Source organism: Cupressus sempervirens, chromosome 1 (genome assembly GCF_028749045.1).
Source record: "Cupressus sempervirens isolate cs-2001-9-10 chromosome 1, ASM2874904v1, whole genome shotgun sequence".
NCBI lineage: Eukaryota > Viridiplantae > Streptophyta > Pinopsida > Cupressales > Cupressaceae > Cupressus > Cupressus sempervirens.
Genome location: NC_143118.1, coordinates 57,420,156 through 57,443,854, shown reverse-complemented (window position 1 = coordinate 57,443,854; position 23,699 = coordinate 57,420,156). Strand labels below are relative to the sequence as shown.

Genomic DNA, 23,699 nt, shown 5'->3' with positions numbered 1-23,699 from the left:
AATATGCATAAAAAAGAAGAAGAGAAGTCAGCGCAAGAATGGAATAAGAAAATATAAAGTGGAAGTGTGATAATATATATATATATATATATATAGATTTTAATCTAATTTATATATTTATCATAGAGAGAAATAGAAAGGATAAGAAGGGATATAACCTTATTAAAAATCCAATTTATATGCATATGAATATGTGGTGAGAATAAAATTATATATATATATATATTCGTTAAGGCTGACCTCAAGGGAGAAGAGTGTGTAATATTCATAAAGATATAAAATAAGAGGAAGAAAGATTTAAGAAGTGTTTCAAATATCCATCATTAGTTGAGTAAGCAACATCGCCAAGGTGGAAAGGAAGTTTAAGTGTAGTGGGTTGGTGCTCATGAAGGCGAATAGTGGGAGTTGGAGCTTCCAGTAGGTTGGAGCCTGCAAAGTGTGGGAGTTGGAGCTTCCAGTGAGTCGGTGCTCATAAACATAGGGGTTGGAGCCTCTAGTAGGTCGTAGCCTACAAACCTTTGTAAAAGAACAAGTTTATATAAAAGCAATTATTTTGCTGTGGTTTTTCCTGCATTGGGTTTCACGTAAATCCTTGTGTTATTGTGTTCAAGTGCATAATTGTTAATTTCATTATTTCAAGTTATTAAAGCAATTACCCTCAGTATATTTGTGTGCTCTTCACTACCTACTTCCACTACAAAACGGAATTACATAGTTCTCAAGGAGAGTAAAAATAGGTAGGTATGGGAAAACTATTATTTTGACTTTCAACATTACATTTATTTTGACTTTGGAATTTCCCATTCCTTTTTACAGTAAAATACATTTTAATATATTATTCTTAGAATATTCTATTCCAAGACTGCCTGATGCTCTTTGTATTTCCAGAATTTTGAGATTATATCTTTCAGACCATTCAATGTCTCGGCTATTTTAGTCATGCTTCTCTTCAATGATCTTGAGCAGCCTCATTCATCCACTGTTCCTTGTTCCTCTCCAAGACATCCTCCACATTCATGTATGTACACCTGTATGGCAACATCACATAAGCAGCTTTGATCAAAACACTCATGGTACCACTGTCATGATCAAGAATATCATAACATATTATCATTGTAATCATTTCTTTCAGATCATCACCATCAAGGATGACAATGCAATGGATCAACCTCCTAGGATAGGACATGAAATGGAACATAGATCAGAATTTGGGGATTGGATCTTGGAATCAGGAATTCTGATTTTGGAATGGAAATCAGGAAATTAAATGGATTTAGGAATTGGTGTCTTTTGACTTCAGACTTTTGGAATAAGAAATTCTGATTCTAGATTGGGAATCAAAATTTGCATCTGGAAATCTGACTTCAGACTTCCAAAACCTGCTCTGAAAACTTGAAGTGCAGGTCAAAATCTGGAACTCTGTCTCAGGATTGGATTTCTGATTTTCTGCTCGAGAACTTGCATTTTGGATTGGCATTCATTCTGACCTTGCATATCAAAATGAGGATTCTTGAATTCCTCACTTCTGATTTAGGGATTCAGAAAAAGGAAATTGACTTTGGAACTATGAATGAGGAATTGGAGCTTTGATTATCCATTTTGGAAATCTGATCTTCAAATTTGCAGTCTTGGATGTGATTCAGAAACTTGGATTATATCTCGGAAATGCAATGAGAAATCAGATTTAGAAATTGAAAATAGATATTGGATCAGATTTGGAAATCTGAAACAGATGAAGTTTCTCATTTTGGAGTCTAGATTTGGATTTGGATTTGAAAGTGGGAGTGCTCTGAAAATAGAAATCAGATTCTGAAAGAGGAAGTTGCACAAGAGGGTATCACAAGGAATGACATATGACAGACGAGTTTGGAAAATGGCAGCTATCAAAGCTCTTGAAATTTGAAGTCTAAAAAACAGGTTTTTAAAATTGCATCATTTGTCCCCTTAGGCGCACCTGATGTATAAACAGGAAATGGTGTGTGGTTAAGGATTTTGAAAATTTCTGTAAGATATTTCTGCCACGAGGTGTCATGCTTGAGAAATGGTGCATGAGTTGGAATTTTTTTAAAATTTCCATTTTGTAAAGTATCCCCACAATCAAGGTCTGTGCGCTTTTGTTCTCTGGCTTAGTGTTTTTCTTTGTTTTAACATAACCCTAAGGTGCACATAGAGGGAACTTTGGAAATTGCGCATGAAATTTTGGAAATTTCATTTTTTTATCCTGTGCCTGCCAAGACTGGAGATGCGCAATGTTTTTGTCTGTATTGTTTTTTCATTTTTGTCTTTAATGATTTGAATTTTTGTTGTATGCATGTTTGTGAGGAACGATGGTTGTATATGCTTCAATCTATTTTTTATTATGTATGTCTAAGATTATTGTGGGTTTCTAGTTTTCAAAGGTTTCCTTGCATTTTTAATCAATGCCTTTGCTATCGAACTGGAATTTTATTGCTTCTGACTTCACTAATATTTTTTACATTATTTTGTACAGGTAAAAAAATTAAAAACTCTATCTCCTCATTCCAATTCTGTGGTAGCCCCTTGTGAGCATGCAATGGATTGTGGAGGCTGCAAGACACAGAATCTTGCATATGAGGCCCAGGTGAAGGCAAAAGAGCAGCAGGTCCGTGAGTTAATGGTTCATATAGGAAGGTTTCCTATCCAAGGACATGATGACTATATGAAACCTATCATACCATGTGATGTGCAATTTCACTACCGTAACAAGGTGATGCGTGTTTACAGTGACCTTTTGGTCTCAGCTTTCCTTCTCACCTCATTTCCAGTTCGTCTTTAGTGAACATTTTGAAATTGCATTATTTTTTAGGCATCTTAGAATTGCATTACATGGTGCTTGTGGTAATCTGTTTTTATCCTTGAGATTTACTGAGAAATCTTTTGACTTCTTTATGGTGCTTAATGACATTTGTTGATTCATCTCAATAGTAGTCAAAAGCTACATTAATGATTTAATACACTACTTGCATTTGAAGTGAACATATGCGACTTAGGTTTAAAGTTTTAAAAAAAAGGCCAAGCAAAACACATCTCCTGTTTTGATTGTTTTGGTTAATGCCAAATATCTTCTTAATTCTGGTACACATCTGCCTTAAATGGCTGCTCCAAATATCTTCAAGATCTGCCTTAACTCTCTCATAAATCTGTCCAAAATATATCAGAAAACCTGTAATACTTTTTCTTGGAGGAATCTATGCTGCCTTAAATATCTTCTCAAGTCTGACTTAAATGGCTGCTCCAAATGCCTTTTGACTTGGTCAAACTTAAAAAAAATATAGGCCGCATTTTTACATTGATATTGCATGAAATTTGGATGGTACTCACTCTTTCATGGTGCATTAAGAAGCTCACAGGATTCAACTTTTTATGGAGGAGTGCCATGAAGAATTCACTAGAATTTTCTCTCTCATGGATGTGCCATTTTTGTGACATCTGCAATGAATCACACATAGCATCCTACACAAGTTTTCCTTTCTTTGGTGGATCAATGTAATGTTCTGAAGTTGATCTCGGTTTGAGGGTGATCTCGGCTTGAAAGTAATTTGGGTTCGAAGGGGACCTTGGTCAAAAGGGAACCTCGACCCGAAGGGGACCTTGGGTTTGTACGCTTAGAAAAGAGTTGTCCATATGGTGGGATTGTTTAGGAGCAGACTGTACAGAGACTTGCCAATGGTCATGTATTTATCTTCCGATATGAGTATGGAACAAACATTTAATGCTACAATTAATGATAATGTATATCTCCGTAGAGAAAATCTAGATCACATGGACATGTATGCACCACTTGCATATATGATTGAATCGTGCACGAATCAAGAAATGCATTATTGATTGCCTCAAGATTGGAATAGTATTTATTTATTACAGAGCCTCTATCATATCCAATGTAAACAACTTGCCAAATTGGCACAAGGTAATTGCAGGAAAGAGTTGCCAAGAACTCTAGGGACGACAAAGTAATTTAGATTAAAGGATTCAGATTACAATGGGTTTGGAGAAGATTTGAGCAAATATAGAGATGTCGCCAAATGTGTAACATCCCCTTTTTCCGGGTCTTGGCTAACAACTAGCATAACATTGAAATACAAATACTACTTCACATTCATGAGAAGGTAGTTATAACAGTTATGTTCATGTGAAAGAGATTAACAGTTGCAATCAATTTAATTGAATTATCATAACTAACAACTGAAGGCATCATCAATATATCTAAAAAAAGGATTTAAGTTTTCCATCCCCTAAGTTCTGAAACTAGAATCCGCCTAGGGTAGCATCTGCAAAACCCAAGTTAGTCCACATATACCATTTAGGGCACAAATAGTTATACCACTATATCGTAATGACCAACACCATTTAGGGCATCAAATACCACTGTATCATCCCCTTCCTTTCCTATTGCTAACTATGGCAAATAACATATAGTTAAAAGATATGTTCATGTTCATTATTCACATAAACGAAGGATAGTTAAAACAACTGTCAAGTAAGCCTATCTCATGCATACAGATACATTTCCTGTTCAATTGGAAAATCAACTGATTTAATTTTTTTCCAAACACATTAAAGAGGAAATGATTTATAAGCATTGAAGGGAATAATAGATTAGACAATACTAATCATCTAACATTTCTTCAACTTGAGATTTCAAATATCATAAAAGTCAATACCTATTACCAGAGGATATTGACTACAATCATATCTCTATCTTGTGCAAGCCTTGGCATCTGATAGAGAGGAGAAGCATTGTAAGGGGCTTAACCACCCAACCACAGACCCTTAAATATCCCCACACAATCTCAATCGAGAAATGCCCTTCCTACCTAGAAATAGACATGGGACGCCCTGTCCAGCCACTGAGCATCCTGGTATTAGGTTATCAACCCACCACTCGACTAGACAACAAGATCTAAACATTGGACAATAAGTTCATTATTGATTTTATCTTGTTTTTGCCATTGCAAGGATGTTCTCTCCTCCCACCCTTTATGTTTACCATTCTGGCCCATATGGGTGCTTCTTGGAAGATCCTTTGAGTAGAATTCAATTCTAATATTAATTTGCATTTCTAAATCCATGTCATTTCACAAAGATTTTATCATGGCTTCAAATACTAAACTTATTTTTAGAGGCATATTGCTTACACCTCTATTTAAGTCAGCGTATTTTATCAATACGCACAGTAAGTACTTTGGTGCTTTGGAACATCATAACATACACAAAATTTTGTAAGTAACATGTGCATAGCAGATTTTCTTGTAGTAAACCGTTGACAACATATGAAGATCACATCTACGATATCATCATTCGATCCTTCTACTTAATATCATGCATAACCTGGCCATGATCATTGCCTCCTGGCTGTGCAATCGGGTTTCTTGCACTTGCAGAGTTTGAACTCCCATAGTGGAGACTCACTACACTTGCAAACAATAAATACACTTCTATAGACAAATGTTCTTGCTCAATGTAATTATGGTATAGGGTTGTGGTCGATACAAATCACAAAGCCATCAGGGTTGAAAATTGGATGCAAGAATAGAGCTATCGTGATTGTAAAATGATTGCAATAACAAGGCTATCGTGATTGTAAAACGATTGCAATAACAGAGCTATCGCTATTGTAAAACGATTGCAATAACAGAGCTATCTAGACTGGGAAAGATAGCAAGCTTCTAGCTTCAATGCTTGGTAATTATTGTGGTATCAAGAGGTACCTGGTAACAAAATCACCACATATAAATTGCTTCTAACGCATGCTCAGTTATATGCTAGATCAAGAAAATGGTGGCGGTGTGAGTTTCAATGGAAAACAAGGAGCCATCGGCTATTACTTGGCAACATTCTATAAGGAAAATAAAAAGGTCATCCACACAAATATTTAAAATGGCCATCTCAAAGTATAAGGCCCAATGGAAAATAATATAGAAATATGAAAGGTGGCCACTCTTGCAATACTATTGAACCATAGCCAAGGTGAAAGATATAATAATATTGTCTTAATATATAACATCATGGTATCTATAGATACTTATGTATGTAGGTATGTATGTATGTATATACGTGTACATGCGTAAACCCCAACCATATATTTCTTACGTATACACCAAATATCAAGTATGCATATATGTCCTTATATATAAAATTGGTTTACGTATGTACACATATACATGTATGTACATGTATAGATATTTAGGTATCATGGTGTCGATATGTTAGGACATGCTTATACAATGGGAGGCTCCACCCAACAACACATTTACAAAGGTACCAACTTGATCAAATTTCAATTCATGCTTAGTGATTTCTTGTATTATTAAATGATATATAATTTAACAGGTTAGCTCATGGTCATCCGACATACACTCTTGCTTGCCTAGCCGCTTACCCTTAGCCATGGTGGGTTAGGACTCGTACCTATTTGCCCAGTGATGGTGGTGCCTCGGTGCCCATTTTTTTTTTGACAATGCTTCCACCCCTTTGACGTGCTCCTACAAGGAAATTCTAGACGATTATATCATATTCCTCAATATAATAACAACTACCATAACAAATTATTATTCATAAATCATCATAACGACTAACCACCATTTCACTTCCCATGATTAATAACCAACTTTCCAAGATTTCAAGATAATAATATAATAGCATCACAACAATTAGCTAACATGTCTTTTTCATATGAAATTATAATGATTAACCATCTTACCATTACACATGATCATAACAAATTTTACTTGTCAACCAACTTCACATGAAACTTCAACGACTATATGAACATTCTTAACTTGAGTAAAAAATTGGGATGCAACAAAATGACGACGAATGACCGATCTCGTGCGCAAGTGAAATATCTGTATGATATCTCCAACGACAAAATAGGGTGGCACTGAACCACTGAAACTACAATAGGCAGAACAGGGAGGGCCTTCCACCTCCAAAACTACGAACAAGTTTCTCATTTTTTAGCCTTCGGAAATACAAAGAGAAATCAAATCCAATCCATGATGCTTACAATGTCGATGATAGCCTTATAAAGGTCTTCAAAAAGTTTACCAAAGGATTACAAATAGGACCTCGATTGACAAACTTTAATTATTATTTTATTATTTTATTATTTTATTATTTGGGCGCTTTATTAATTAAATCAATCAATTAAATAAGTCCTTGGGATATTATTTAATTTTTAGGACTATTTAATTAATTAACCTAATTAAAATTATTTATTAGAAATTGGGGACATTACAATCAAATGGTGAAGTTTTAGAAACTTTGTATTACATTGAATCTAAATTTGTTGCTTGTACCTCATATTATAAAATCTTATAGTGACCTACCAGGCTACCACAATATTGAAGCATGCATTTATGAGTTGTAGACTCTGCACACATCTCCTAAAAGCTAAGAAAAGAGCTAGAGGAACAAGATCAAAGGCTCCAACTGCAAGTTGCTCTAGGAAGGTGGTAGACAAGGAAAAGGAACTTGCATAGATTCTAGAAAGACAAAGAAGTTGTGGATAAAGACAAACAAATGGGTGATAAGGATAGGGAGATCACTGAACTAAAACTTGTTAATGAGAAGACCAAAACTCAACATATGGAAGTTGTATGACTGGTAAAGAAATCTTTGGAGAGGGAAACCCTGGCAGTCATCAATTGAATTAAAGAACAAAGGAGTTCTACAAACTATGTACTGGTGCTTCTCAACACCCAACTCCATCTTCTGTGTCAACAACCAGTTTTGACTTCTCACTTCGCTCCTCAGTTGTAATGTCACTTTGTCTACTTTCTACTGTATGTAAGATGACATTTCTTTTAGGGGGGTTGATTTAGATATCTAAAACAGTATTAGTTTGCATTGGTTATATTGTATGGTAGGTGAGTGTAGTTATAATTCGTCAATTGATTAAAACAATTTTTGATAGTTGCCAAGGATGGGATTCCCTGGTAACCATCTACTTGTTTAAATACTTCTCTTGTAGTTAGGACAAGGATCCACATTGTTTAGGGATTTTTCTTGATCCCAATTTTTTGGATAGGCAATAGGCTGAAGCCAAATAATTTTGTTAATAATGAAAAACCTATTTACAATCTATCTCGCTAGGGGTACTGGTATGAAAGAGCTGGCGGAGAAAACCTCCGGTCTTGCCCCAAAAGTATCAAAGAAGTATAGTTATAAAATCTTACAAACTTCCTGTTATACAAATGGGACAATGCATGAGAAATTCACAAAACACCCTATCTGGATGATGGAATTTCTTCCATTTACAAGATATTATTTAATGATACAATATCAATCCTTTTTGATTCAGATATGTCTGTAGTATCTTCTGACTGCCAATCCTTACTCTTTTCTGATAACATTCCGGTTTCCTCCTGTAGTATGACTCATCTGAGATCTTGAAATCTGCATTTGACATAGCCACAAATCTTTTGCCAAATGGATTAGAACATACAATTAAGATGCTTACTAATTCCATTATAAGGACTTGCACTACTTCTGTTAGAATCTGAAAAGATTAATAACCCAGAACACTAGTGCAAAGAGTAAATATCTAAACTATGAATGCAAATGATACAAAATCAAAATAGCATCATAGAGTTAGTCTCCAAGAGAGTAATGCAAATGCTGGAAGCAAAATAGCATTAAGAGGATGCAAAAATAAGAGATACAAATACAAGCCAGGTAGCATGCTTATATAGGCAAGGAAGAGAGAGGAGGTGGCAACACCAACCAATGAGGAGCAACCATCTATCGGACTAAAGATAGCAAAGTATCTTCCCAAGATAGCTAATGGATGCTCACATGTAGGAAGGTGACACCTCACAACCATTCACCTAATAAGACATGCTTTATTAACCTAAGCGAGATTATTAAAAGTGTAGGAAAAACCTAGCAAAATAGGAAAAATAAAAAACTACACTAACACCCCCCCATAAGCGAAGCTTAGGTGGATGTAGAAATGGGTCCCGGCAAGTCAAGCCTGATGAGGTACCCATGTACATAAAATTCCCCCAAAAGAGAGAGAAAAGAGACTCCCCAAAGAAAATTAGGACTCCAAGTGAGAGGAAGAGGCCCCCCCAAAAGATGTAGCATCCCGCACCTCCAGCAAAGCTTGCAAATTTTGTCCGGTAGATCCACTTGCATCGAACAAGTTTTCTTCCCTTAGGAAAAAGGACAAGATCCCAAGTGTGGTTCCTCATCAAGGAACTATACTCTTCCTGCATAGCTGTATCCCACTCAAAAATACCAGAAGCCTCATGAAAGGACTGTGGATTTGAGGCAGTAGCAATGAAGATATGTAGAGCATCCTGGAATTGTGAACGAGTCTGCTTGGTGTCTGATGGATCCCCAACCCAATCACCTGTAAACTGCAAAGTCTGTCTAGCCCAAAGTGGACCGGAAGATGGAGAATCTAGAGGAGAATCATCAACCTGTGAATGATGACTAGGAGAGGAAGGAGGTGAGTCCTCTGAATCACTCTCTGCATCAAAAGTGGAGGTAGAAGACTGCTCAAGTGAATATGACCCATCAGAAGATCTATCATGTATTCCAAGTGACTCCAATGTCAAAGTAGAAGGCAACCCTATGACCATGCTCTGCTGGTTAAGCCGATGCAAGTAGTGGAAGTTAAGATGGCCAAACTGCTCATGCCATAATCTGCTCACATTATTAGAGTGAATGAGTGAAATAGTCAAAGGAGGATCAGGAACAAAGTGAGAAAACATATAGAGTCGTGACTGATGATCTGCTCTCCCAACTGCAACTGTAGAATCAATGTGCAACTCACATATCTCCACTGAATCAGGAGTGAACTCAACCCGCTTGCCTAAACCTGTGTGAGTGATCTGGTGTACCGATAGGAGATTAGTTGACAATGAGGGTACATAAGGAACATCATGGAATGTGCCATCCCCCACATCAACAGACCCTCTCCCACACACCTCAACAAGAGTGTTATCACCCATCAAAATAGAAGGCATAGTACACGGCTCCAAGGATGCAAGTTCTTCCTTAGATGAAGCCATGTGGTGTGAAGCACCCGAATCAAGAACCCAAGTGGATGGTGAGGAAGCAACTGCAAAAAGGGCCTTGCCCTTTCCTTTCCCCTTGCTATTTTCTTTTTCTTTGTTAGACCCTTCATTAGAACTTTGTTTGATAGACTCAGAAACACTGATATTATTCTTCTCAAGAATGTATGTTAAGTGATCAAGTTGTTTCTGCAAACATTTATGTTCATCATGACCAGGTCTTTTACAATAGGCACATTTGACCTTTTCTTTCTTAGGCTTATCACCCTTGGAAGATGGTGTATCAATAATTGCTTTTGAAGAAACCGGCATCTGATCCTTCTTCTCTTCGCTATTCTTTTGTTTTTTGTCCTTACTATTGTTGTTACTACTTTGTCCTTGTTGTTCTTTTGTGCCTTGGTTAGTAGCCAAGGCATGTGACTTAAAGGACTTAAGAATGCCCATCTGGATTAGCTTGTCCTGTTCTCGAGTGAGATTGATAGCAAAATCATCTAAAGATGGCATGGTGAATTGAGTACCAAGTGCACCCTTAGTAGCATAGAAGGTAGAAACAAACACAGAATATTCTGAACTTAGCTTAGAGAGAATACTAAGAATCAGTTGTTCATCTTTCTTTTAAATTCCACATTGTTTTAACTGCAGCCTTAGTGATTTCAATTTGGTGAAGAAATCTTGGATTGTGTTGAAATTGCCTGGACTCAAACTAATTAATTCATTTTCCAACATATGACCCCTCATTGAATCTTGTGTGCCAAATAGTGTCTCTAGCTTTGTCCATACTTCATTTGGTGTATCCAAAGACTCAATGTGAAATAGCAAGTCAGGAGAAACAGACAAACACAATGTTCCATATGCCTCATCACATTTGTTAAGCCACTTAGGCTTGTCTTCATCTTTAGTAGGTTCAGTTTCAAGTCCCATAGTTATCCTATTTAATCCAGCTTTCTTTAAGTGAATTGTCATGCGTGATTTCCACTCAAAGTAATTGTATGGAGTTAGGATGGGCATATTTTTTTGATCCATGATGAAGAAATGCAGAGAAGAAATGCTAAAAAAAAGAGAACCCAGCCACAACAATGCCCCCCCCCTCTTTACTCAATCAAAGAACCCCCCCTCAAAGAAATATGATTTGGCACTTTATTTTAGTGCATTTACAACTACCACTAGAAAGAATTACTTAGTGGTCTTGATTTCAATGCATTACAAACCCTCATGAAGAGCATATGCTAGAAGTGAAACTTGGGCACAATAATCAAGGAAAAAAATAGCACCAATGTGATCTACTCGAAAAATTATGCACTTTCAAAAAAAGAATCACCTCGATACGAGGTCGTATGAGAAAGTTATGATCCTCCGAAGTTTCCAAAACGAGATCTGTGCACAGTCACGGCTGAGAATCTGCAATTTCTGAAGAATTCATGCATGATAATCAAAAAACAACTCCACTAGTGGATAGAGCACAAAAAAATAGCCAAGTTCATAACAAGAATCATCAAAATCGGAGTCCGTATGAGCAAGAACGAGACATTTGAAAATTGCATTCAAATCTGCGACTGCCAACGGAGAGGGGTATGGCTGTAGCTTTGCATGCTCGATTTTGAAAAATATACAGCTTGCATGCAAAATCTAAAAGATACCCAGATGGTTTTTCGGGGCTGCGAACAAAACCCAGAAAGCGTTTTTCTTGCTGATGTACAGAAGATGTTGCCGTAGTGTAAATCAGACGCCTTTAACAGTAAAAAACGGCTTCAAAAATTAAAAAACGACCCCAGCAACCAAAATATGACTTGCAAATGTTGGATCAGCTTCTTAAGTCCATCAATGGCATGCTGGAACCTGCAAAACTGATTGAAAACTCCAAATATGCAAGTTGGTTGTCAGATTTGAGATTGAAACCCTAGAGAAAAATTGTTTTTGTGAAAACTTTTCTGATTCTCAGGATCATCCAAAGATGCAAGAGAAGAGCATACTTCGTTTTTCAAAAAACTACAATAAATTTTATTTGCCCCTCCCGAATCTCTCAAATAAGGAAACTAAAATCTACTCTTGCACATAGAAAAGCTCTGATACCATGTTAGAATCTGAAAAGATTAATAACCCAGAACACTAGTGCAAAGAGTAAATATCTAAACTATGAATGCAAATGATACAAAATCAAAATAGCATCATAGAGTTAGTCTCCAAGAGAGTAATGCAAATGCTGGAAGCAAAATAGCATTAAGAGGATGCAAAAATAAGAGATACAAATACAAGCCAGGTAGCATGCTTATATAGGCAAGGAAGAGAGAGGAGGTGGCAACACCAACCAATGAGGAGCAACCATCTATCGGACTAAAGATAGCAAAGTATCTTCCCAAGATAGCTAATGGATGCTCACATGTAGGAAGGTGACACCTCACAACCATTCACCTAATAAGACATGCTTTATTAACCTAAGCGAGATTATTAAAAGTGTAGGAAAAACCTAGCAAAATAGGAAAAATAAAAAACTACACTAACAACTTCATCTTCAAAGATAAAGATTTTACACATTACCATAACTTTACCCAAGTTGAGCTTTAGTTTATTACATTGAGCCCATAATACCCGCTTTAGATCATCTAGGACTGCTTATACTCAAAAATGAATAAAACTATTTACTGATCTAGTGAACAGTCAGTCAAGCTAATTATTTACGTAGCATAGTGAACCTTATAAAATAATCATCTAATTGAGAGTAATGTCATACAAACCTTACTAATGAGAATATGCTTTCAAATCCTTCTCAAGAAAGCTGGAAAGCTAGAGAGCTACCTTATTAACATATGCACAATTCCCATTAATTGAAATCATCTACTAAATCATAATCTTACCACATTATATATATATCCTAAGGGTGCATACACACAAATATTTATATTTGTATACATATAAAGTGATTGCGAGTTTACGGCTTTTAAGGTACATTGTGCATAAATTAATAAGGGAGCACTTACCTTTGCACCATTAGCCATTTATTTCTACCACAGCTTTATCGATATTAATGCTGGAACGATCCACCTAATAACAGATGAACAACCTAGACAACACAAACTCCGTTTACATATTACCTGAAATAGAACCTTAATCCATTTAGATGCAGAAAGCAAGATAACTGACTCAACCTGAGCATTCATCAATATCAATGCAAGAGACTTTTACATTTCCTGCTGAGATATCAGATCCTACAGAGTTCCTATTATGGTGAACTCAAGATTAAATCACTTAATAAATCAGGAGCACAGATTGGGTCAGTCGATGATCAACAAACTATCTATAATAAAGAGACCTCTTATTATCCGTTATAACCCATTACAACAAACTACCTTATCATACCTTCAGAAATCAACTCAAATGGATGAGGATAAAAGTGACAATTATCGACTTAATTTATTAAGACCTTAAGAATATTTGAAAGTAGAAGAGGATCAATGTTGCCACATAAATACAGCTACCTGAGATAATCAACAATACTAACAATAGAAGCAACAAGGAATGAACAGGAAGAAGGAAACATTTATATGTAAATGTTTTTATTTATATATTTATACTGACACTTTTTAAGGTTATATCCAACAGGACTTAAAATCATCCACAAGCCCAAAATAAGAGAATAATCATAATACCATAGCTATTAACTTGATGCTATACAAATCCAAAATTTCATATAGTTCAGCAGGAGCCTCAGATATGACAGTGTTTATCTATGTTCAATTATGAAAGTTCAGAGTTTCCAATTTAAGGACTATTAACCTTCCTATATACATATGTACCAAAACCTAGGCTATACCAGTGCCCACCATACCCGAAAGCTTAACCATAACCGATATCCACGTGAATATCACAATTTAAATCCTAAACGATAAAATATTGTCGAAGCAAAATTGGACCTTCTTATAAAACTTAGAGTTTAGGGTATTTGCCTTCTTATCAGGCTTTTGCGACTTGCGCACTTTCTGGTTCCTTTTTGAATTATAGCCTGACCCATCCACAAACTCTTCTGAGGAGTTATTCAAGGCTAAGGCCTCAATTTCTTCAGCTTCTATATTGGAGGCCCCCATCTCATCAGCATTCAAGTGATCTTGAAACCAATTTTCATTCCTAGGTTTATGAACATGGAGGAGAAACATGGGAAAGTCTAGGTTCCTCTGGATAGTTGGCAAATCGGCGCAAAGTCATCTAAGTCATCGGATATGAGAATTGGGTAGGTCTTAAGTTTTAACTGGTGTATTTTTGATCATCAGCATATTATATTATCTTGGTTTGGATTGTAAGGTCAGCTTGTATATTGACTAAAATCTAAAACCCCATCCAGGCCTACCAAGATTTCTTCTTTGAAAAGGCAATGGCAGAGCTTATCTATGTCATCTCCATCCTTGTAGATATGCATGGCTATGGCAATAAACATTGTCGGGATATCTGGATTGGCATGAAATCTATCAACAGCGTTCACATAGTGATGACCCAAAATTCTCAAGATCACCCTCATAATCAATCCTTCTTGATTCCAATTCTTTTTACAAAGAACATTGATAAACAAAGAAACAACTTTCATATCTTCTTAATAAGTATGTTATTCTCTCTTGTTCTTGTGTAATTCAGTTTATTGTACTTATAAATTGTACATGCAGAGAATAATAAGTAAACAATCTCATTCTGATGATGGATGCCCTTTAGAACTCCTCACTCACAAGGCACATGGCATGAAAAATATGTAAATGGAGTTTTAATTAGCCAAGTCAGAAATGGAAAATTTTAAAAACTTGATGAAAACTTTGGTAACTAAAACATGAATATTATACTTTTTAACACACAGACTTTGTTATTTCTTGTGAATGCAGTGATAGAGCTTAGAATTAAACACAATAAATTAAAAATGTCCAATTATATAAAAACAATAATGAGTAGGAATTTTAGAAACAATAATTTATTTTTACGTAAGAGGTTTCATGTTAAAATATGTGACCGGTCCTAAAATATTTTAACATCCATCTTTGCTACCCCCTAGTTTCCCTATATTTTAACATTCAAATTAGGCTATCTATATATTCACGTGCATGGGATTAACAGTTATAACCTATAATAGATTAACTGATTCTCATGAAATGCCTTAATTAACAAATGGAGTTTATTTTCATTTATTTAATTAAAATAAAGATTAAATTGCACGGAAGAGAGAGATCATTAACTAGTTGGTACATTTAAATATCACTTAATATAACTGAAAGGAAATAAATGCAGCTGCAACATAAATAAATACATATCTAGCTGAACTGGAATGAGCATGAAAGGAAATTCAAATAGCCACTAAATCGTATCAGGGCAAGAATGCAGACCCGATCTGTTTTGTACAAGTCTTGGCTTTGGTGGAGAGGAGAATCATTGTCAGAGGCTTAACCACCCAACCACGGACCTAGTGTATCCCCCTCTCACTCTCAGCTGAGAATGACCCTACCCTACACGGATAAGGCATGGGAACACCATCTCGTCTTGCCACCTGAGTATCTTGGTGTTAGAGTGTCAACTACATAGCCAGCTAGACTATGGAACCTTTCTATCAGTCTATCCATCCAATTGCAAGTTATTCTAACCTCTAGTGATCACAACAGCATCATTTACGACTCATCCTACACTGGCCAGGGATTTACATTGACACCATGTGTCTGATCACCCATCACTGAACTTGACAAACAAGACTACACCTAACTGCCCATCATGAGTTGATTCAGTTTTCAGTTTCAGACTTAAGTTTCCTTTTTGTTGTTTAATTAACTACTGATTCAATCTCTTATTTTGTAGGGATATTTCCACTATCCATTTTTCATAGACTACACCTTTCATCTTGGCCATGCTCGGCCATCCTTGATGATCCTTAGTGTGACTGTCCATCATTCATAGAATTTGCAGGCTGTTTATATGATAATAAGTTCCCTTGCCTATGAAGGATTTTATAATAATATCGAGTAAAACATGGCTTTCAAGAGAATTCGTTATTATATTGCAAAGGGTACTCCTTGGTGTCTTAGAGACATATGTAACTTAATGATTCTGTACAAGGGTGTACAACTTGTATAGATTGTCCGCTTTAATTCAGAACGAGAGCCTCATTTGATTTTTAAAAGACAAGATATAGCATATGTTGCGGCTCTGTGCAAGGCTAGTGTGATCATTTTTCATCTATTCTTTCTTGGCTAGTAGGAATTATCAGGCCAAATTGCTCTTGAATTACAATAAAATAATCGACACAATGATTGATTTCTGACTAGCAGATATTTCAAGCTATAAATATCAACTTTATTATCACACAGATGACTTGTATGCTTGGATTCAATGGTAGATAAATTTGAGATTTGATAAGTGATAAAAAATGCGTTTCCAAAATACAACCTGACAGACTGTGATGCAAACAAAATGTATCCTGAGAATCCAAGCTGTGAGCTCGAAGGTCAGACTTATTGGCCTCTGTCGGCACCACTAATAAGATGAATATTTACTGATATAATAATGCAGCATGTTGGAATTATAGAATTGCAAGCGTAATTTGAGAGAAAACCTTTGAGTGGCTGCAATCTTTCATCTTATAGAGCAATGCTCGGTTACAAGGGAATTATGCCTGACCAAGAAAGAGTTACGTGCATGAGAGATTGCAAGGTGGTGGGCATGAGTTACAATCTTGATAGAACTGGAAATAAAAATGTGAAGGGCCGAAATAATAAGGAATCTATGAGAGGTCGATAGACTTGATGCATTAATTTAATTTGACGTAAGAAAAGAAGAAACGTAGAATCCTTTCCATGATTGTGTGTGTGTGTGTCTTATATATAAGTAGCTTTGAATCACTTTGTAATCGATATCTATATGATGAAGTACTTTAATCTTTCACACGATATCAATATTGTATCTGATTGGACAGGCTGTACATGCCATAGAAGATAGTAAATTAGTTTCAACTGTCGACTAGTATCCAATAACCGGAGACTTAGGAGATTTTGTGTTTTTTGTTCGTTGTGTTTTAAACCCGGTCGCTGCTCACTTTAAAATATGGTCGGGGAGTCACATCCTTGATGGGAGTGACTCCACCATGGAGTCACATCCCATTGGGCACGTGACTCCTGACCATAATAAAACAAATTGAGTACCTTGAAACTGCCTATGCAATTTGTGCCTTAAGAGAGTCAATGCATTTTGTTGGTCAAGGATATTGAATAGTCGGTATATTTAATATGATATTATTATTGTATAATAAACCCTATTTGAAATATCAACTCTAGTAGATTTAATTATATGTGTGTGTGTGTGTGTGTTACATCTCAATGGATTATACAATAATAACAACATAATAAGTTAGAAGATCATAGTAATATATAACACAAATATATCTATTTTTACCTGACTGAACTAACACATTAACACCCCCTCTTAGTTTAGAAGGATATCAAATTGATAAATATTACACCATTGATAATATTAAGCATGACACACTTTTAAGGATATCTTTAATCAGAATATTTGCACCATTTTGATATCATGAGTATTGGCCTCCAGAATATCAACATATGATTTTCACTAAATACTCTTGAGTAATGATATTAAGAGTAATGGCCTTTTGAATGTCAACCCATATGACATTCACCAAGTACTCTTTGAGTAAAGGCCTCCTAAATGTCAAAATGAAAAACATTCACCAAGTACTCTTGAGCAACGGCCTCTTGAAGACCAAGTTACATGATATTCACCAAGTACTCTTGAGTAATGGTCTCCTGAGCATTGAGTTGCATCACATTCACCATGTACTCAAAATGTTTATAAGTTATGTGCACACGCATTCTCATAATGCTAACCATTTAAATTTTCATGGTTTGTTTGAGGAACTTAATCCACCATGCAAAGTATACTTTGTCATGATCTACATTGACATTGTAAGATATCATTCATAATGAAAATTGAGTTATTGTAAGATTGTCAACTTTCAATAACTTCTACAAATACAAGTGATAATCATTTGGAATCATCACTTCCTCCTGTACACAGGGCCCATATGAAATAATATTTATTAATAAGTAATTTATTAGTACAACAATCAAATGTTCTGAGACTTCTTACTAATTACAATATTCAAGTTTACCTTGGAAGTTTCCACCTTTATTTTGCAAGAGGCTTGGTGCAGATGGTAAAGAATCGTGAACTCCCTCTTAATCCAGAATTGCATAAATTTGAAATATATTGAAGTTCTTTAAAATGGAGATTTCTCTAAATCCAAGTTTGAATTACTGACTTCAGTGAAGGAAGTTAGATGTTTGAATCTGTCAGGACATCTTGTTGCAGTGTGACCATAATTGTCGCATCTAAAACATTGTATTTTAGAAAGATACTTCTGTTTCTTGAATGGTTGTTTGTCATTTTTGCCCTTTTTCCTTTTCAAATTAGTGTTGAGAATCTAAATGTCTTCATTTGTGGATTTCATGCTGATTCTTCTAGATATCAGATTATGCTCTTCTTGAATGCAGTCAGTTTTTAGTCGATCAGATTTGGGGAGCTTGGAGCGAGCACATATTCCTTGTCTAAAGTTTTCCAATGAAGTGGGGAGTCTACTTAATGTTACCATAGGAAACTCTTTACTATCATAGATGTGACCAATTGCTAAGAGCTGGTTTCTTAATTCCGTTATCCTCATAAAGTATGAGGTGATGGTCTCTCCTTCATTCATCTTTATATTAGCGAGTTGATTCTTTAGAGTAAGAAGTCTACAAGTGTTGTTAATATCAAAGATGTCTTGTAGGGCTTTTAACATCTCCTATGCAGAGTCTAACTTTGTGATAATGCATAGTAAATAATTATTCACTCCATCCACTAATAACTCCGTAACTTTGGTGTTGACTCTTTTTGTTGTCTTCCTTAGGTTTAGGAGAACTTACTATAGTTATTAAAGCACGCTTCTTCAAAATTAGCATCATTCGTAATTTTCAAGCTTCAAAATCTGAAGCACCTTCAAGCCTATCTTCAATTTTCATTCCATTTACGATTTTAATGGGTACAATTTTTGACAAACATATATGTATAAACCATCAAAATATGATCTGATCATCTCTTAACTAGGCTTTTATACCATGTAAAATTTGTAGATCATATTTATTTTAAATTCATTATCTAATGGTTCTTAATTCTTTTGACAGAAAATTAATATATATGTCTTATATTTAAGTAGCTTTGAACCACTTTGTAATCAGTATCTATATGATGAAGTACTTTAATCTTTCACACGATATCAATACTGTATCTGAATTGACAGGCTGTACGTGACACAAAGGATAGTAAATTAGTTTCAATAGTACTGTTGACTAGTACTTAATAACTGAAGACTTAGGAGATTATGTGTTTGTTGTTTGTTGTGTTTTAAACCTGGTCGCTGCTCACTTTAAATATATGGTCGGGGAGTCACATCCCCGATGGGAGTGACTCCACCATGGAGTCACCTCCCATCGGGTACGTGACTCCCAATCATAATAAAACAAATTAAGTACCTTAAAACTGCTGATGCAATTCGTGCCTTAAGACAATCAACGCATTTTGTTGGTCAAGGAATTTGAACAGTCAGTATATTTAACATGATATTATTAGTGTATAATAAACCCTATTTGAAATATCAACTTTAGTAGATTTAATTATATATGTGGGTTACATCTTAATTTATACAATAATAACATAATATATTGGAAGATCATAATAATATATAGCACAAATATATCTATATTCTATCCTACTGAACTAACACATTAACAATTATATCAATAATGACATATTATTTACGCATGTTTGTATGTGTTATTTATACACATACATACACATAAGCTATATTTCAAATATAGGTATACTTAACATTATATTTAAATGTACGCATTCATACATATACATATATGTAACACACACAAATTAACGTAAGTACAATGGGTACCAATATAATAAGTCATGTCTGACATCACAAGAAGGATGCAGAGCATCTAGATTCTCAAATCAAAGGTAACAATTGTTTTTATTTCGCTTAATGTTCAAGTGAATATATATTTATGTATCCTTTTAGATTTGACGACCTAGATAGCTCATGGTGGACAATTGATGTAATCTAGTTTGTCCTTCTTGCTTTCCCTTAACCATGGTGGTTTAGACTCATACTTGTTATCTCAGTGACCAGTTGGTGCACCCGTGTCCTATTCCCTCTTAGCCAATGCTTCCCCCATTGCCGTACTTCCTACAAGAAGAATTAACTGTAAGAAAACTTGCAACAAACATATAACCGTTTCCACATAACCCATAATAGATCTGAAATAAATATGCAATTAAAATCCACATGCAAGAGCATAAACAACATACCCACAAAAATGTGACACAAGATATATCTTGGGAAATCCTCATTGAGGGAAAACCCTATCCTCCAAAAGCATCCATCACCATGTATTATTCAACAAAAACACCATTGCAATACAACTATGAAAGCCTTCAAAGCCATAGCTACAATTAGGCAATCCATGTGAACAAGCATGAATCCACACATCCCATGCCATGCTTTCAACCTTCACAAATTCTCCTTTGGCTAATTTGTCGTGCCTTGTCTTGCTCGACTTTCCTTTTGCCTTTTTTCCCTTCTCATACAACAACTACCCTTGTGGTTGCTTATATAGTAGCAAACTCCTACAAAACCACCAAGTGGTATTACATAAACCATGTGCTACCTAACCTAGTGACCTCACATTTAATATTGGACATTTAATTCTTTCCCCCAATATTAATAATTACATCAAATATTATCACCATGTTACAATACAACTCATCAAGAACATTCCATGGAAATCTCTACATGTTGCATGTCCATCTAGATGCTCCTAGGTGCAACATTACATAAAAAAATACAATATAAAAATATTATGCAATGTGTGCAACACCCATTATCTCAACAATGGTGAAAGCATACTTCCACATTATTCAAATAAAAATTAGTTATCATAACTTATAAACATATTAACTAACTATTTTTCTATTCATGTAATTGCATATGATTAACAAACATCTTCCATTCCACATGAAACATAACGAATAACCAATATTTCCATTCACATGAATTCAAAATGAGTAACTAATTTAACCAACCATTTCAGATGAGCTTGAAATATCAGCGGCTAAATAAATATTCAAAATTAACAAAATAGGGGATGTAACATATCCCCCCCTTGTGTTTCATTGTCCTTGATGAATATTGCAATTAAATACACAGGAAAACATCCATAATGAAAATAAATAACTCTCATATAGTCTTAAATAGCATCATGTCACAATGGGTCAATTTAAAATACAATATTATAGCATCAATGTATAGTTCATGTTCTTGGAAAAAGATGGGAAATTTTTGGAAGATCTCGTCATAATCTTCCCAAGTAGCATTCTCCTCAGCATATTGCTCCCACTGGACCTTGCACTGGGTGACATCCTGATATTTACCCTTTCTATTTGGTCGTCAGTTTCTGGATGATAGGTTGAGCTGATGTTCATTTGTTACCAAAGTAGGAAACAAGTTTCGCCAAAATCTAAATGTCATTCTAGCATCCCTATTTGATATAATTTTTTCTAGAACCCCATGAAGCCTGGAAATTTCCTTTACGAATTTATTGACTATTTTTGGTGCCCCATCAGTTAAATTTCTTGGAATGAAATGATCTACCTTCGTTAGTTGATCCACTTCCATGAGAATAGTGTTATGCTTGTTTCTAGTCATAGGTAATCCTTGTATAAAATCCATGCTAATTACTTGCCATTTCCATTCTGGAACTTCATTTGGGTGTAGCAACCCAGCTAGATACCTGTGCTTAGCTTTGACTTTCTGACAATCGAGACAAGCTGTGACAATCTTAGTTGTTTCTTGCTTCATACTCTTCCAAAAGTATAATGGTTTCATATCGGCTAGCATTTTAGTTACTTCAGGGTGTCCTAAGTAAGGAGCGGCATGGATTTCTTTCAAAATCATTCTCTGAATTTCAGAATCCTTAGGTATATACATTCTTTGCTTATACCTTAAGAGTCCATATGTTTCTAGCTAGTAACCTTTGTAGTTGATATCATAAGAATCTCATTGGAGGGCTTGGTGTAGTTGATTATGGAAATCATCTCTAGGTAGACATTGAAGCACTTGCTCCTTAAGTTCGGTATTTATTGTGATTATGGCTGAAATATGTCTTGGCCTACTCAAGGTGTCAGTTACTCAGTTTTCTTTCCCTTTGATATAGCCGATTTCAAAATCACAATCCGCTAAGAATTCCAACCACCTTTGATGTGCATTAAGATCGGTTTGCATGAATATGCACTTCAATCCATGATGGTCTGATTTGAGTTCAAATGGTTTCCCAATCAGGTAGTGTCTCCATATTTGAAGAGAGTGAATGATGGCCGTTGATTCTAAATCGTGGGGTACATAATATTGTTCGTAGTTCTTTAACTTCTTTTACTCATATGCATTAACTGGGTCCTCTTGCATCAGGACGCCCCCCAGTCCTTATCCTGATGCGTTGATAATAACCAGGAAGTGACCCTCAGGATCTGGCACTCTGAGTATCGGTGCAGTTGTTAATTTCTCCTTCAAATATTCAAATGCTGCTTGACAGTTTTTTTGACCAAACAAACTTCTTCCCCTTCCGCTACAAGGTAATTATGGGGTGTGCTATCTGGGAGAAGTCCTTAATGAATATCATGTGACATAAAGCTTCTAACTTGTGACAGATTTCTAGGTATTGACCATTTTTTGATTGTCTTGATCTTGGCAAGATCCATTGCAATTCCTTTTGCCGATATAATGTCCTAAATACTGAATCTCCTTTGAAAAGAAAGAGCATTTAGACAATTTCCCATACAACTTGTGCTCACACAACATTTGTAGGACTATTTGTAGATATTTCTGGTGCTCCTCATTTCGAGAATAGATAAGGATATCATGAATGAATATCGATGCAAACTTGTCTAGACAATCTTGAAATACTTTTTCATAAGATTCATAAAGGCTGGAAGGGCATTGGTTAACTTGAAGGGCAGAGCTGTGAATTCATAGTGTCCATAGTGGGTTCTAAATGTAAAGTTTTGTATTATTCTAAAAACTTGATTGGTGTAAATCTCAATCTTATTAATCTTATTAATGAAGATGTTAAGATACTGATATTAAAGTCTGGATTTTATTGATGATTATTTCTTGAACAGAATATATCCTTGCTTATGTATTATGATCTGCAGGCGTGAAAGTAAGATTGCCACTGTTATTGATCTCTCTCTCACTGCAGATCATAATCATAATATATATGAGAAGTGGTGCAGTGAAGGGACGTGATGAAAAGTCACGTATCAACCTGAATGTATCCCAACGTTCCTGGGACAGGTCACGATGGTTGATCAAAAGCTATTAGTTAAGCTTGGTGGTAAACACAATTTATACTTGTGGCTAGTTAAGGGTTTGTGAATGCCATCGATAGTATCTTTAGGAATACTGTATGCTGTCGATTTATATATCTGGTCTACGTGAGTAATTATATTAGTATCGGCAGAGCACAATATCATGTGCTATCGGCAATATATGTGATTATGAACTGATTACATTATATAAAC

At 35.4% G+C, this 23,699-nt stretch overlaps 1 protein-coding gene across 2 annotated transcripts in view; it reads left to right on the top strand.

The window, feature by feature from the left end:
* LOC149576141 (RNA methyltransferase family protein) overlaps window positions 1-23,699 on the top strand; it is a 197,075-nt gene that overhangs the window by 32,613 nt on the left and 140,763 nt on the right. For both annotated transcript variants that reach the window (XM_089816447.1, XM_089816448.1), the window contains exon 2: window positions 2,492-2,728. In XM_089816447.1, the coding sequence (XP_089672573.1) occupies window positions 2,492-2,728 (237 nt within the window). The remainder of the gene's footprint in view (window positions 1-2,491; window positions 2,729-23,699) is intronic.